Source organism: Carassius carassius, chromosome 16 (genome assembly GCF_963082965.1).
Source record: "Carassius carassius chromosome 16, fCarCar2.1, whole genome shotgun sequence".
In the NCBI taxonomy this organism is placed as follows: domain Eukaryota; kingdom Metazoa; phylum Chordata; class Actinopteri; order Cypriniformes; family Cyprinidae; genus Carassius; species Carassius carassius.
The window spans coordinates 4526531-4543231 of NC_081770.1; the positions used below are offsets into that span (position 1 = coordinate 4526531).

Here is a 16701-nt window from a genome sequence, read left to right on the forward strand (position 1 = left end):
CGGTCCATGAGAGCTAGTGTGTTGCAGAGTTAAGCTCCAACCCTATTTAAACACACCTGAAGCAGCAAATCAGGGTCCTACTAGGCATACTAGAACTTCAAGAAAGGTGTGTTGAGGCCATTTGGAGCTAAACTCTGCAGAACACCAGCCCTACAAGATCAAGTTTACAGACCCCTGGTCAACTTTTTTGGACATGTAAATAGTTGTACAATGCCTACACAAAGGACTACATGGACGTCACAAGTTGCTTTGTAGTGAAGAATAGCAATGTAGAAGGTACTGAGAAATGTCTGCCATAAGAACATCCTTGAAGCTGCTCAGGTCTGTCTAACAACCCTTTGATCTACAATGAAACTGGAGCCACTGAGTCCAAAGGCTCCTGCCAACATAATTCGGAAGCCGCCACGTTGTTCAAATCTGCCAATTTCTGCATTGAACCATTTGTATGCGCACACGGCCAGAAGAATAAAGGCAGTGTAACATGGTAGGTCCATGCTAAAGACTGGACTCCTTTGAGGACTTTAATACACAAGATCGCACAAGCAAGATCGGTGAACCACAATGTCACGCTGGCAAATTTAGTGGCAATGCGCAGAAGCAAGGAGAATCATAATCCGTAGAAGAGAGTATGTGTCTGTGATACAGACAACATTCAGAATCAATTTTGACTTGATTAGAGTTCCAGTGGTTTGTCAGATCAAAACCATACACCTACACCCATCCTGCCAAACGCTCACTCACCTCTACTTTCCGTTTAGTCATCACAGTGTTTCTCTGCAAGTTACATCTGCCAACTATTCAGAAGTGTACATTATCATGAATCATGAGGCAAAAAGGGGAAAAACGATGCCTCAGAAGGTCGCTGATATGTGGCATTCACACTTGTCCAAAGTTTGAGCAGCAGCGTAATTTGGCAGGAGGAATTCCAGTTTTCTTCACACTTTAAAGGCTTGGGCTGTTTTTATCATCCTCAGTGCTAATGGACCGAATGAGAGTAGACTGTCATGAAAGTCAGAAAAATCAGCCAGAGGGAAGTTAATCTAGTCTGGAACGTTAAGCCGTGGGGACCAACTGCAGGTGGAAACCTCAAGCACAGCCAAAAACGTGCTTAAGAGTGAATGACTGAGAATAGTCAGTCGCTTTGTTGTGACTTATTTCGGTTTAATCAGAGTACACACCAAGATAAGAAATGTGTTTTCACTTGGGGAGAAGCAGAAGTTCATTCACGTAGGCCTGAAGAAAAAAAAAGACGGGGGGAAGGGTTTGGGAAACATTAGACGGTCAAGCTTTCCTGAGAAAGACTTTGAAGTTTTTCGGACAGACCAACAAACTCTTTTACTGCTCTGTGATTTACAGTACAGCTAAATAAAAACAGGCAATCTCTTCGCATCTTATCTCTGTTATACACATCCAACAAGCCAAGGTTTCAACAGTTTTATGACTCCCAAATGAGTCAGTCTAGTGACACTCGGCCTTTTTTATTCTTTCTCTTGTGGTTACAGGAGGATTAGTCACATTTCATTGCTCGGAAAACACTTTTTCTCTAGAATTCAATGCACCACATAAAAAAAAACAATGGCATCTCTGCCAAAACAGTGGTAATTGATCAAACTAAAATGGACTAGTGACCCATGACCCCGAGCAAAGTCAACCATTGACTGCGAATTAATATTACACATAGCTTTCTTCGGTGTGGGCCATGGTAAGTGATAATGCAGAGCACACGTGGCTAAACGGATAACAAATTAGATGGGCCTAACACCATTCTTACCGTTAACTTGCTTAACTCCCTCTAGAAACCGTGCCGACTCAAAGCTGAGCTTGCATTATGTTTCACTGAACTCTTCTGCAGAAAACTGACTTTATAAAAACGCAAGCCAACTATTGTGCTTCAGTCTTTTCAGGATCCAATTTCTTTGTTACTACCTCTTTCTTGGAAGACGGTGCTAACTTTTTTGGAAAAAAACTAATAGAGAGACTGACATCAGGCCTGCATCATCTTTTGGAAGTTCATCAACTGTGTGAAATCCAGTCGCTTGATGATAAACAGACGTGCCTGAGACAGGCTAAATAAAGACTCATTCTCTGCTCTGTGAAATGACTAATTGTTTAGATTGATGTTTTTACAACCAACAAACAAGGACCTTGAGGGTGAGTCTGGACTGAAGCGATCTGGTCGGGTGGCCCACAAAGGAGGAAGGTGTCCCATGGACGGCGCTCTCCGTGTGAAGGGATTGTTTGTACTAGTTCAGGCCTGGCTGTGTATACACAGCTGGGGTCTCCATTTCTTGGAGAACACCCCCCTCCACCACCTTTTCTTGTCAGAAAAGTCTCCACAGAAACATTCCCTTGTCATTTCCACCCTACTTTATCTACTGCCAGATGTCTCCCAAACTTTTCCACCTCCCTGTGTTGGGTTTTCAAAGGGAACCGGCCTACAATTGCACAAGGGGCTTCGTGAAGGGGTGGGGTCAAACAGAGAACCAGACGCAAGAGGGTGGGGTACCAAAAAAGGGCTAAGGTATTCGGTCTAGTGTGCCTGGGGCGCTTCTCTACCACATTTCACACAGACTGATGGGAACTGCCTTTACAGTCCTCTCAGTCTGTCATTCTCTCGTAACTCCAGTCAAGGATATCACCTCTGATAGAACGTCTCGTGCACATGTGAGGGAGGCTTTCGTCCTTTTTTTTTTTCTCTCTCCCAGATTACCTCATTGTTCCTGCTCTGAGAGAAGTGGCCACAATGTAAACCGTAGCATTAATTTCACACCGGCTACAGTGAAAGGGACTTTGAAGCACACTGCCTCAAAACTAAGTACTGTAAATTACCCTCGGAGCAATTCTGGGTCACATTGACACAGTGTTACCACATTCTTGAAGCAGGCCTGAGACGGTAAACAAACCACACATCTTCACAGACGTCAACACAATTAAGACTTGAGAAAATATGAACTTTGGAAGCATAGCAATGGCTTACCTCTCTCGCACTGCGGCCCAGTAAAACCGTAGACACAAGCACATCTGTTGGGTCCAATACAACGTCCGCCATTTTGACATCCGCTCTCACACACAGCTACAGAAAGCAAAATTGGTGAAATAAAAAAATCTGTTTTATTGCATTTTATCCTACAATTAGAAAAATATACATATAGAGTTCTTGAGTTGCTATGTGGTTGCTTTTCTTTGGAATGTTTGGAAAGTTCTCGATTTTCATTAAAAGGACTTAAATAAAAAAATAAAATGAAATGCAAAAAATAAATAAATAACATAAGACCTAAATAAAACATTTAGATAAATATATAGTGGGGTCTGAATGCAATCTGAGATCATTTGTGTCTGTAAGCCAAACTCTAGTGAAATCATCTATTGTTGTCTGTGTCTGGACAGCTATGTGGTGATGTCTGGACATTCTGAAATGAAAGATTCACTTACGCTGTCCACAGTGATTTCCTGTGTAGCCCTTCTGACACGAGCAGGCATCTTCATTACAGACCCCTCCATTCATGCATCTGATGCTGCAGGACTGGACTGTACAGAGACAAGTGAGGTGATTACAATTAATTTAGAGTGCTCAGTATAACAATAAACCATGCATGCAGCTAAATGTGTCCCTGTTATTTGGGAATACCCCCCCCCCCCCAAAAAAATAGCTAAATCATTAGATAAAATCTTGGATTAATTTCCAGCAATCAGTTTAAAATGCTTTTTAAAAGACTTGGCATTGTACACTATGAATATTGTTGCCACTGTGATGTAATTATCACAAAGAATTACAAAGAAATAGCAAGTGACACTGAATTAAACACGAACATTTAAAGTAAAAAAAAACAGAAATTTGATCTAATAATCTTTGAAAGTGTCTGTTAAATGTATAAATTTAATGAAATCGATTCAAAACTGATAAAAAATGTTCACGGAAGTTTCCATGTGGCATTTTTTACGTATTAATGAAAAGTAGTGTGTGAAACATTTTTACACTAAATCTTTACCAGTTTATAGTTCTTGTAGTAAATTTTTACACTTTAAATTAAGAAATGAAGATCCCTTGATAAATGTGGAAATATAGAAAATACAGAAATGCCCCCCCCCCTTTTTTAGCTATATCATACAGCTTATTTATTAAGATCATTTTTCAGAGAACATATTTTGAACATTCTTCAACTGTGTGTGTGTATATATATATATATATATATATATATATATACTGTATGTATTTATGTCACACTAGTGTTTACTGCATCTTCCTACCACTGTTTAGTTAACTTAATCATACTTACAGTATATACTGAGAAAGAACCTTAATTATTTTACATACATATTGTCTTTCCAATATCGGCGACCGCCAATTCCTGGTAACTTGGCCAACAAAAGCCTATTTTCATCCTGATTTTCTACCAGACATTTTTTTGGATGAGTAGATTTATTTTCCAGCGATTTTCACAAAATGGAAATTCTCTTGGCGCAGAACGAAATCATTTAGCAAAACTTTCAATAGAGTTCAATAGAGTTTGCATATGGAACCATGAAGATTTAAAATTGCATTTAGATGACATCAGCACACAACGAATCATCTCTGATGAGACTTTCGCACCGAGTTTTTTAGAAAGATTGATGTTCCCCATTGGTTGCATCAAAACGTTGCTCTCTCCAAACTCTTTCGTTCTGTCTAAACAAAGGCATCGTGCCATTACGCTTCAGCCCAAATATAATTCAAGCTACTACTTCTCCCTCATTTATTCCTCATTTATCTTTGCCTGCCATGATCTAATCCTTTTAAAGAAACTTTAAAAAGAATAAACTAAATCAGAGGGTAAAGAATGAAAAGGTTTTTTTTGTGTGATTTTGATTTTGCTTGTTTTTGTCTGATTTCGCATGAAAAATGCTGTTGGATAGAGATCAAACGTGAGTGATTTTTTTTTTTTTTTTTTCGATGATGGCATGCTTTCAACAGCAAGGCCTGTAAATGTTTTAGCATGGGCTGTGTTTTCCTAAAGTGCAGGAAATGACTTCATTGGCTAGACCTGCTGAAGGCCCCCTACAGGTGGTTCGCTCGCTGACCCATTCTAAGTGAGCTACACGTGCTGAGACGCATATGCACAAAACGGGGCTCCCTGAGGCCTGCCACCCCACAATGCACCTCTGTCTACAGCTGTCACATCTGTCACTTTTTTACAGGCTATGTTGACGGCAGGAAACATGAGCGAGGTTGAGAAACATAGGTCCTTTATGGTCGTTTCTTTCTTGCGGCGTGGAGATCCGTGGCCTGTCAATGTCAGGTTCACCAAAGAGACATCATGGGGTGAAAGACAAGATGAAAATCCATAGCTTCTCAAAGAGTAGCAGGGGGCGCTAATTCTTGTTCTGCGTTCTATTATATATCCAGAGATCCAATTTAAGAGCTGTCGGCCAGACAGGTTATTAATTCAGTTTATTTGTATAGCACTTTTCAAGATACAAATCGTTGCAAAGCAGCTTTACAGAAAATTATGTCTCTACAGTATATGTAGTAGTAGCTTATCAGTGGTGATTAACTACATTAAGAAGTAGTTATTTGCCTAGGCAACATTTCAAATTTGTCCTTAGTTTAAGTACTAAAATAACCACAACAAAAATTGCGCATTTTATTTCAGGTAGTTGTTATAGTTTAAGAACTAAAATAACTCAAACAAAATGTAAACGTTTTATTTCAGTTGGTTTATTAATAAAAATGCAACTATTCATTGTTAGTTCATGTCAGCTCAGTTCCATTTAACATATTAAGTAAAAAAACGTTACTTTAATAATAAATTAATGATACTAAAATAACTTTAGATTCTGAATTTTTAGATTTAGATTCAGAAAATCAGAAAAATTCAGATGTGTGGTAAAGAGACATTAATGATGAAGAGGTTAGCATTAAAGTATCATGTGCACAGCTGCAGTATTTGGACGCTAATTGCTACGGCTAACATCCGTGTGGTGGCTTGTTATTTATGGAGTAATTGCAGATTCATAACTGACTCATAAATGTGGCCGCCTCCAACCACTGCAGACGGCACGCGGTCGAGTAGGCGTAATGACAGCATCACCGATCTCGCAAATCCCATAAGGCTGCCAAAACAGAGTACAAGCGTATGTTTAGCATTTGCTTTCAAACAGTCAGAGGACTGGCAGCTAAATTAGATGGTCAATTTCTCATTGCTGAATAAATTGACTCTGGTTTTACAGCTTACGAGACCGAACCCTATGGTTTGGTGCATTTGGGTTTATTTGTCTATGACCACATATTCCGGGCATTCGCTGAGAAATGTCTGGACGCCATTGGCAGAGAGCAAGTGCAGTAAGAGAAACCTGCGCTAATGCTAAACACCTCGTCCAGGAATCACTGACGGTCATTACTTTTCCCAGCGCCATCTAAACAAAATCAATCACGCTTTTCTAAGCAAGTCATAAAAAACGCTGTGCAAGGTTTCACAGTGGACGTGTGGTCTTAAATTTAACATATCTCAACAGAAAACACTCCTAGCTAATGATTCAAAGGATGAAACACTATACATTGTCAGAGCATTTTCACATTTCCAGCATTTCCAGCCGGCCATATCTCTGCTCAATTTCACCTCTCAACATAATAAATTGCTGGAAATGTCAAGGAAAAGTTCGAAATTATGACAAGCCATTCAACCACAAAGTAAGCAAGCAGGGTAGAGAGAATTATTTAAAAAAACACATCTACAGTCAAAGCTGTGCCCTAGCAGTTAGCACACATGCTCCAAACATTGCAAGAAGTCATTTCATATCCATTTCCTCTTTTTCCAAAATATGCCCATGAATGAAAGTACCAAAATGGCCAAAATTCTGAATGAAACTAGTCAAAATGCGTTTTTCATATGGCCCAGGGCGTTTTGTTGACACAAAATGAGACCGAAATGACAGAACTCACCTGCGGCCGCACCACAGCTGGGGGCAAGATGACCACTGGAGCAGGTACACATGTTGGGCCTCGAGCAAAAGCCGTCCCCACACGAGTTCCTACAGATCGCTTGAGAGACAAATATTCATGATAAGTGATGAGCAAAGGCATTTGAATCTGTTAGCATATAAAGAGGTGGACAGTACACAGGATAAATAGCTAGTGCTGTATATGCAGTTTTTGGACATAACATTTGCATGAGCGGAAAAGCATGCAACATAGTGACATCATGTGGCATGTTACTTATTGCACACTGCGTACTGTTTTCCAAACATACTGTGCAGTAGGGCTGTGTTTTGTCACAAATTTCACTATTTTATTCGATTATGTTTCACGAGCTTGCGATTCAATTTTATCAATCAGGTACAGAACATGGCAAATGTTCTCAAGGAAAGAAAAATTTAATGCTTAATTTAATCATTACATGACATTGTTTAAAAGCTGTTACACTCTTTCCATGGTTAAAACACTGACTGAGCGATGACATGAGACAGGATACAGAATTCGCAACACTAAGATTCTTGGGATTTAGGAACCATTAGCTTTTTGAGAATTAATTAAAATTGAGAAATATATATTTTTTTATCCAGTCCTACTGTGCAGTAGGCTAGTATCAGGATCCAAACATAGCTTGGGTCTTAGGTCCAAACCTTTATCTTGTGGGTTTATGTTGTGGTTAAAGGTCTTGGGGTCAAACCCCAGAAAAAGCAATTCATGAACTGGTGAGTTGCTGATTTCCCCCCTGATGTACCCTTGTTTAAAGAACCTTAACCACAGTTAGCCTAAGGCTAAATGCTAACTTTGTGGTTAAGCGTACTGTGGGTAAGTGGCATCTTCAGCATGCAAAGTTAAAAACAAATATTGCAGATACTTACGAACTATACACTGGTTCCCACCGGGAAGTGTTTTCCACCCTGGACAACAATAGGAGTGGAAGCGGGAACCACATACGTTGGGCCTGAAACAACGGAAACCACTCCATTAAATTACAGAAACCAAATATTATTCCTGAACGTTTCTCAGAAACATACAACATAATGAAATAACCATAGTCTCAAAGACCTCATGACCCTTGGCAATAAATATGGCTCAATACATACAACGGCCCCAAAGGACTTTCCAGGGAAATGACATGAAAAGAGTTTGTTTTGAGTAGGACCGTAACCAAACTTCCTGACAGAAATATTTACTAAAGCTACTCTTAAGTTCCCAAATGCGCTCATCCATGAGCTGTTTTTTGGCAACTTTCTCACAGAAAGTTGATTTCAAAGAAAAGTGTCTGTTTAGTCATGGTACGTGTGATTAATGACAGGACCAAACCCAAAGGTCTGTATGTTTCTGCTTAAGTGTGAGCAAACACAGCATCATGTTTTGGGACTCGCTGATTAGTGACTTAATCCAAGATGACCAACTAGTAACTGACAGCTCGGAGGCAAATTGCCCTCAGAATGTGTCATTTTGGCAGTTTCTTTCCAACAAGCCCTTAGGATCTCCATCAAACCTGGACCCTTGCTGCGAAAACAGTTTTATTTCTATCAGCACCAAGTTAAGCCTGCCGTAAATGGCCCTTTAAAAAAAACACAAGGTACATCTGTCTTTCTGTGCACACACACAAATTCCTTTCCTCTACAAGTCAAGATGTTTACAAATGTCAGTCACCTGGGGACAACCAGCTGTAGTTTAAATCTTTTGATGGATTTCAAACCGCATTGCCAGACGACACAACCGCTAACAGCAGAAACCAAGAGAGATGTGGAGGGCCAGAAAGAGTAGAGGCCGATGGAGGGCTAGATGTTGGAAAATGAAAACGGAAAATGCTGGGGAAAGGGCAGGAATCAGTGGGAGGTAAAGAAAACAAGTGGAAGTGAAAAGTTTGGGGGGGTTGGGAGGTGGGCGGCAGAAAACAAAAGCAGCAGTGGAAATTAGGCCAGATGATGATGAATTATCAGCAATGTAGAACCGTAGAGACTTATTTCTCAACTGGAGCCTGAAGAATTAGGTCTGAAACTCATGCACAATGATGCCAAGAAGGTTATCCCTGGACACAAACCGATCTCTTCTTTCTTAAATCCTACATTTTTCAGTAGTGATGCACCAAATGTTCGGAAACTGAAATTTTTCATCCGAATAAGTGAAAATGCTGAATAAATTGTACCGAACAATGATGTTTTGGTGACGTGATCAAATACCAACTAGCATAGAATGACAGGCGCACATACTTTTTTTTTATGCAGCAAACATGTCGGAAATGGGAACGCATTTAACTGCTTGAGAGAGACACAAAAATCATTACAAGCACCGACAGCGAGAGACTGTTTAGTATTGCATCACATGTCTTTGATGAGAAGAGGAATGGTGGTTGTTACTGGTCACTGTATAATAACTGAAATCGCGAAATAGCCTTAAACACTCACTAAATAATCCGCAGAATGTTATGTTTTCTAATACATGCACAAATTGCATGTATTTTGACTACGCTGAATGAACTCACACCGTTATCTGCTTGTTAGCCAGGGTTCACTTAAACAGTGTTAATTGTTGGTAACCTTTTTATACATTTTTACAAGGCATGGATGTGACAGTGTTATATGTGCAACAAACATCTTCCCAAAATCAAAGCACTGAAGTCTTTGTGCGTGCTTCTGCCAAAAGAAAAGTTCTATGAAAAGCAAGAAATGTTTTAAAAAAATATTTTTTGCTGAGCAAGGCTGCATTTATTTGTAAATAAAAAAATACAGTAAAAACAGTAATACTATAAAATATTATTACAATTTTAAATAAATATTTTGTACATGATTATATTGTAAAATTAATTAATTAAAAGTAATTTATTTATGTGATCAAAGCCTAATTTTCAGTATCATTGCACTAATCTTTAGTGTCATCATTCTAATATGCTGATTTGCTGCTCAAATTGTCCAGTTTTCCTTCTTTTTTGTCTTTAGCCAAACACATGCCTGATTCAAGAAGGGGGTATCAAAAATGGCTGAATAATATTTAAAAATCATTTGTATTTGATTTGAGACATGGAAAAAAAACATGGAAAACTGTGTTCGGTATTTGGCCTTTGGCCAAGTGTTTCATTATAGTCAGTTTCAGCTTCTGCCAAGAATTTTCATTTCAGTGCACCCCTAATTTTTTAGTGTGTTCACACTTTTTTAAGCTGGAACACTACTTCGGGTGGTTATGAAATATCTGCAGTAAATACCAGAAAATGCATTTCAAACACGCAATCTATGTGCAAACTACTAAATGTATTAGTTGCAGTATGGTATGTTTACCAATACTAAATGAAGAACATTTACAAAACCCAACAACTTGAATGCGAACCAGCACCTCAAAGAGAGATATAAATTGGTAACGGGTTCTTTGCTACAAGGCAAATACCTGGAAAGACCATGTGACTCCTTCTGCTAGATGGACCGATTCACTTCACTAAGTCAAATCCTTTTTAATTTACAGGGTCTACCAGCCCTCAGGCCTAAAGACATTTGCAAGTAATTCTTTGCCAAATATCTCCAGATAAAGCAGGTCAACTTTACGACATTTGAGAACCCCTCACAAACTGAATTCCAGTAAAGTCTGGACAAGGCTGAGATAGGAAATCAGGATTCTTTGACGGCCTCTGGCCACTTCTCGGTGAGGTCATAAAAACCTAACAGGACGAAGGAGAGAGGGTTAAACAAAGATAGCACAATTCAGTCTCACCGGCTACCACTTCTAGAGAGGTTAAAGGTCAATTCAGAGGCATCTGCTCCCAGCCCCCATGATTGCTGCTAAGTCCAGAGCCAATGAGCTAATGGCACGGTTGTTGAACATTATAAAGTTCCCATGTGTAAAGCCTCTGGATCTCCATTCTCCATGACCTTTCCCTGTCCAACTTGGCCTGTTTCAAGCCCCTGACCTTAATGAACTCCAATCACACTGCTGTCTAGACTATACACACTTTTAATGCACCGAGAAAGGAGGGGGGTTACTCTATATGATTTCAAGTCCCATGTGGGAATTTTGTTGCTTGCATGCATAAGATGGTCCACAAGACACTTTGGATCAACTGCTGGTATAGGGAATAAACAACAGAAATCAATTGGCTATTATGCTTTTTCTTGTTTGTTGCAATACAATGAGTGCATTTGATAAGATGATGAATTTCTGGTCATGCTATTATGCACACATAAGGATACACTAAGCTCTTCAAGATCCAAGAAGGATTGTTTTCCTTTTGACTGGCATGCATTTCTAGCTGTTATAAGTATATAAATCCAAGACAAAAAACTCAGTCTCTTTGGGGAAGCAAACATCAAGCTTTTTTTGAAGAACTGGAGCCCATCTTTGGAGTCTTGTGGAGCTGACATTGCCTTGGTCACATGTTGAGCAAATGAAGAGAAACCATGGCCAAGCCAGCAAGACTTCTAAAAACATCTACCCTGAGCATGCTGCTGGCTTTGTACTTGGCGAAACTCCTAAGGGTTGGCATCGAGAACCACATAATCATATTCTCACCCCAAGCCCACTGCTTTTACAGCAGTCTCCCAGACTTTACCTTCATTTAAGGGGCCCTGAAATGCAATGTGATCAGACTTCTCCAATCTGACGGCCAAATTATGCTTAGCAAGGACAGCCAGTAAGCTCCAAATCCTACTGCGGCTCTCTTAAACCGTCTGACCCCGGATAACTTGGCTTGATTGGGCCGCAATACATCAAATGTGTTTTTTTGTGCAACGTAATTATAATCAGTGTTCTTAAGGGCTGTTCTTACAAAGCATTGGTATGTTAAATAGGATTACAAATGGTGCATGGTGGTGATTAGATCCTTCCTTAAGACTGCAACATTTGTAAGGAGGGTCTTTATGTTGACGAAGGGAACCATTGGACAGGAAAGTATGGGCTCTCAAAAGGGCACTGTGGCACATTTCTCCATTGACTCGGTGCCACATGGTTCTGCTCCACTGACCGGAACAGATACTGCCCCTTAGATTATCTGGGAAATTGGCTAAAGTGTTCAGTTAACTAATTTTTGATTACGATCCAGATCAACTACTATTGGTCCCATTTCTAGTACTGGGGTACCATAAAGAATGGTGCTTTTGTTTCTGAACTCCAGTCTCTACAGTCCTAACAGACTCAAAGTGTCTGTTTGGCCTTGTTAGATTTGTTTATAGACCTTAACTGCAAAAACCCTTTCCTGATTAAATAAGGGTCCGAGAATTAGAGACATATCTCTGTTGGAAATGCTCTTTCTCACCTCTTGCTTGAAAACAAATGTCCCTTGTTGGAGCCCCCTGAGAAATCAGAATACCACATTTCCTGCTGCAGTGTGCAGGGGAGTTATAAGCAAGTACAGATGAGCGGATGATTGGAATAACTGTTTCGAACACGAGGGCTGCATGACACAAGACAGCCATTGTTTCCCAAAAATGAGAAAAATACACAGCTTTGGCTTTGCGGAGACGAATGCAGACACTAAGTTCAAGAGCCACTGGAGGGTTTGGAAAAACATCCATCATGCAGTCACTCATCTTTTAATACATTTAAGTGTGTTTACCTCAACTTTCAACAGAAACTAGAGACCTAAAACACCATGCATTCTTCGTGGACATATATAGACGTAAACCAAACAATAATATCTTTCAACGGTGCAAGATATCAGTAGGAAGTGACACTCATGTTGTCATGACCAACATAGTGAGGCATTTCAGTACTTAAAATTCCTTCACAGCAGACTTCTGCAGCAGGCTCCATCGTATACGTTGCTTTATTAATCATGCTTTCCACCCAGTTTGGCTCTAACCCAAACAACACAGCAGGTTGCAACATAAATCTACTGCATTAAAAAGTGCATTTAAAGAAAATGATGCTAGCTTTCGAATTCAAGCTTTAAAGACGAGATATACCAACCCCCAAATGAATATACTGTACTTTTGGTGATAAAAGTTGAGTTAAACCCTCCGCTTCATATGGTTAAGCCATTACAGTGTCCACATTAATAATGAAACTGACAGAAAACAGGAGCAGGACGGTACTGAAAAAACTCTTACCCCCTGAGGGACTCCTGGCCTCTCCGACGGACCCTCTGTTGCACCTCCCCCTCAGGTTTTCCAATGAATCGACTGGCCTGGATGTCTCCATCTCCTTGCGACTGCGCCGAATGGACTGCGACCCACCAGATTGCGGCCCATCCGAGCACCACTTTGGCCAGATTCCACACTCCCATTGGCCCCTGCTGTGCGACTCCTAAAGCGCCGTTAAACGTGCCTCACTTGCAATAAAACTGTTCCTTTCCAATGAGCTCTTCAGACGCAAACTTCAAGCTTGTGCACTCCGGACTGAAGGCTAAAAAAAGAGAAGATGAAATGCATAGCTTTACTGCTTAGCCTATTTGGCCTATACAGTGAACATACGAACAAATGTGCCCCCTCATAAATTTTTCCATTAAATCGCCCACGGTCGATGATGGAGTTTTTTATAAAGTGTAGTATTATTCCAGGCAAGCCGTGTGGCTCTATAAGCATCAGACTGCTTTCTTTTACAGGCCCACTTAGACTTGTCTTAGTGTGTAGAAACAAACCAACTCTTGCCCAAGACTGGACTCCTGGTTTTGTCCTCAACTGGCTCATTAAAAATAAGATTTTTAGGATAAATAATGGGCCTCAAATAATTTAGAACCATGGCAGAAATGGATTTCAACTTCAGAGGGGTGGCAAGACAGCATAGTTTTCTTTTCAGCATGATATATTTGTGTTAAACCTTTGCAAAGTGGGCTTACTGCTTAATAAGGACATTCTTTAACAGAGGTAAACTGGCAATGCCTCCACAGACTTGCTTATTATAATATATGACTTTGTTTTACTGCAAGCCGCTTTTGATAAAAGCGTTCGCAAAATGAATACTGTTTAACATCAAAGTCTTAAAAAGTTGGTTTAATGAGAAGATTGTGATAATAAAGTTAGTTAAATTACAGTACGCCATCTTAGATGACAGGCCCAAGGAAAGTTTGAAGAGTTTTCAAATGGGCGGGTCAGTGTGAACCGAAAAAAAAAACCAACATCAATAAGGGACTGCAGTTTTTACAGTATACATAAACAGATATTTTATATTCTGATAAAGCATGAATGCAGCTTTGATAAAAGCATTTGGAAAATTAATTAAAATATTATACTTAAAAAATGCTGTCAGATTGTTAGTTTAATGGTAAATTTAGTTAAATCACAGTTCATCTGAATTTGACAGGTCTGGCAAATCTGAGAGGGAAAGTTTGAGGCGTTTTCAAGTGGGCGGTGCTAAACGAGGCGCGAACAAAGAAAAAAAAAATCATCAATGACAACAATCATCTTTCCAAGGTATTATTATGAATTACATCGTCTGCTTTTCCGCTTTTAATTACAGTGACACAATTCAACATCTTATACTTTAATTTTGACGTAAAAAAAAGACAGCACGTGAGCGTTTCCTTTGGGAAGAAAAAAAAGATTCGTTAGAAAAAGTTGAGTTTGCTGAGGCAAACGCGCTCTAACGTTACACACATAGATTTCGCGATTACGTTAAGACGTCCAATATTCTACTTATAATAAGTGTACTTGTTGCGTTTTAGTCTATTTAAACGAATATATATTATATACTTGCAGATGTAACCTATTTAAAGTATATTTAACCAACTGTTACTTAAAGTTTAGTCTCTCTTAAAGTAACTTTTTTCTCATGTTTCTAAACTTTTTAACTTTTCTCATCTTTATAAATTATTCTATGCAGTCATGTACCGGGATAATAGTTTTATTGAAGTTTTAAATGAGTTAGCCGGTCAACAAACTGTAGGGGAAAAAACGCCGGTTTGCGTCACCAAGGACTTTTTTTCTTCAAATAAATTTTTGCAAAGCAGCCAACGTCTTAATCGCCTTAGATTCGTTCTTTCCTACATTTTAAATGAAAATCGCGGTGCATATTATAAGCGCTTCTTTGAAACTGCTGCAAATAAATCATGCGATAAGTAATCAGGATATTGAAGCAGAAATACCTCAGATGTCTCGCAGTGCCCGGAGGAGTCCGTTATTGTCACGGGATATGTTCCCCTGAATGGAAAACTGCACTGTAGCCCTTGTGAGAAAGAGAAAAGTAAGTGAATTACCCTGAAGGGTCGAGGGGAGGTGCTTTGGTAGAAGAACCATAGAGGAGGGGGTCTGAACCCGCTGACTGCCCCCCTGCACTGCAGCCAGCCATTATTGACACGACTGAAAGAGTGAATGAAAGAGAAAGCTAAGTATGTGATTTAGATCTTTTGTCAAATTTGTCCTCTGTTTCTTTGTAACCAGCGATTGATGCAGTAATGAAGTGCACTGATTAAGTGATTTACTCATGACAAAGGAAAGATAGGGCTACAACACGAAACACACAACAATCACGAGGCAACATTTTACCTGACACGAGTAACAATAGTATTTGGTATGTTTGAGGTACCTAAATATATTAAGACGAAATATATATTTGACCCTGGACCACAAAACCGGTCATATCATAAATCGTAAAGATTTTTGAAATTGAGATTTGTACATCTGAATAATCAAAATATTGAGAAAATCACCTTTAAAGTTGTCCAAATTATGTCCTTAGCCATGCTTATTACTTAGCAAAAATTTAGTTTTTACATATTTACGGTAGGAGGTTTTCTAAATATCTTCATGGAACATGATCTTGAAACTCCTATGATTTCTGGCATGAAAGAAAAATGGATAATTATGTCCCTTACACTGTATTGTTGGCTATTGCTACAAATAAACCCCAGCGAATATATATGCTCCAGGGTCACATATATAGACAATCTACAATTTTCAATTGTTGACAATTATTAAATAAATAATAAATATTTTTTGACAGCCTAAATGTAAAGTATTGACATAAAATGCAAATAAAAAGTTTGTTATATAATTCATTATACTTTGTTATGTGTAATTTATATATTTTTTAAAATGGTACATAACTGCAAAATAAATGCATTTTTACTACAGAAATTTGTTTTTTTTGCTGTAGCATTTGTGTAGCTTTTATTTTTTGCATTTTTATAAACAAAATATTAATATTTTTTCTTTACAGTTTATTTTGTCACAACAGTCTAGGTGAAAAAGTGGAATTGAAATAGTCTTAGATTGTCTTTGTAAATGCTGAATTTATTTAGCGTGTTTTTGCACACAAACATTCACCATTACCATTTATATTGTCAACATAATAATTTGAGAGAAAAGTTGAATCGAACATTTCAAATGGTTTTAGTATTTGGTGTGATTTATCTTGATCTGAATGCTTTGGTATGATTTATACCGACTTTATGTCCCCAGCGCATGCAAAAACAACAGAAAGCTGACTTCACTTAAAGTAAATCTTATTACATTGCTATGACTAAAAAGTAAAACTGACTGAAGGTCATTCAGGTTCAACACATTGTCATCATATTTAAAGGGTGAATTATTCAGTGTTAACAAAGCTTTGTTTTCTTAACAGCTACCTAGTTTGCCTGATTTTAATTGGCTGTTAGGGTTGACGCGCCACCTGGGTGGTCGAACAGCTGAGCGCATGTGACCCAAATGCGAGCGCCAATGTTTTTGAAATGGCCAAACTGAGTCAGCTGGTTTAAAAAACATAGATGTCTTTGTTGTCTGAACAGTTTCAAGAATGGCCTCCATCACACTCGCATTTATTGAGCTCCTTTATCCCTCAGTCAGTCAAAAACGTGGGCGATTCGGTAAAAATATGTTAGTTCCCAA

At 39.0% G+C, this 16701-nt stretch overlaps 1 protein-coding gene across 3 annotated transcripts in view; it reads right to left on the reverse strand.

The window, feature by feature from the left end:
* LOC132159470 (fibrillin-2-like) overlaps positions 1-15104 on the reverse strand; it is a 69368-nt gene extending 54264 nt beyond the window's left edge. For all 3 annotated transcript variants that reach the window (XM_059568990.1, XM_059568989.1, XM_059568988.1), the window contains exons 1-6: positions 14961-15104; positions 12988-13282; positions 7825-7907; positions 6920-7018; positions 3433-3528; positions 2978-3073 (exon numbers count right to left, since the gene is read on the reverse strand). In XM_059568990.1, the coding sequence (XP_059424973.1) occupies positions 2978-3073; positions 3433-3528; positions 6920-7018; positions 7825-7907; positions 12988-13163 (550 nt within the window). In that variant the 5' untranslated portion in view covers positions 13164-13282; positions 14961-15104. The remainder of the gene's footprint in view (positions 1-2977; positions 3074-3432; positions 3529-6919; positions 7019-7824; positions 7908-12987; positions 13283-14960) is intronic.
* Positions 15105-16701: the final 1597 nt, after the last annotated feature.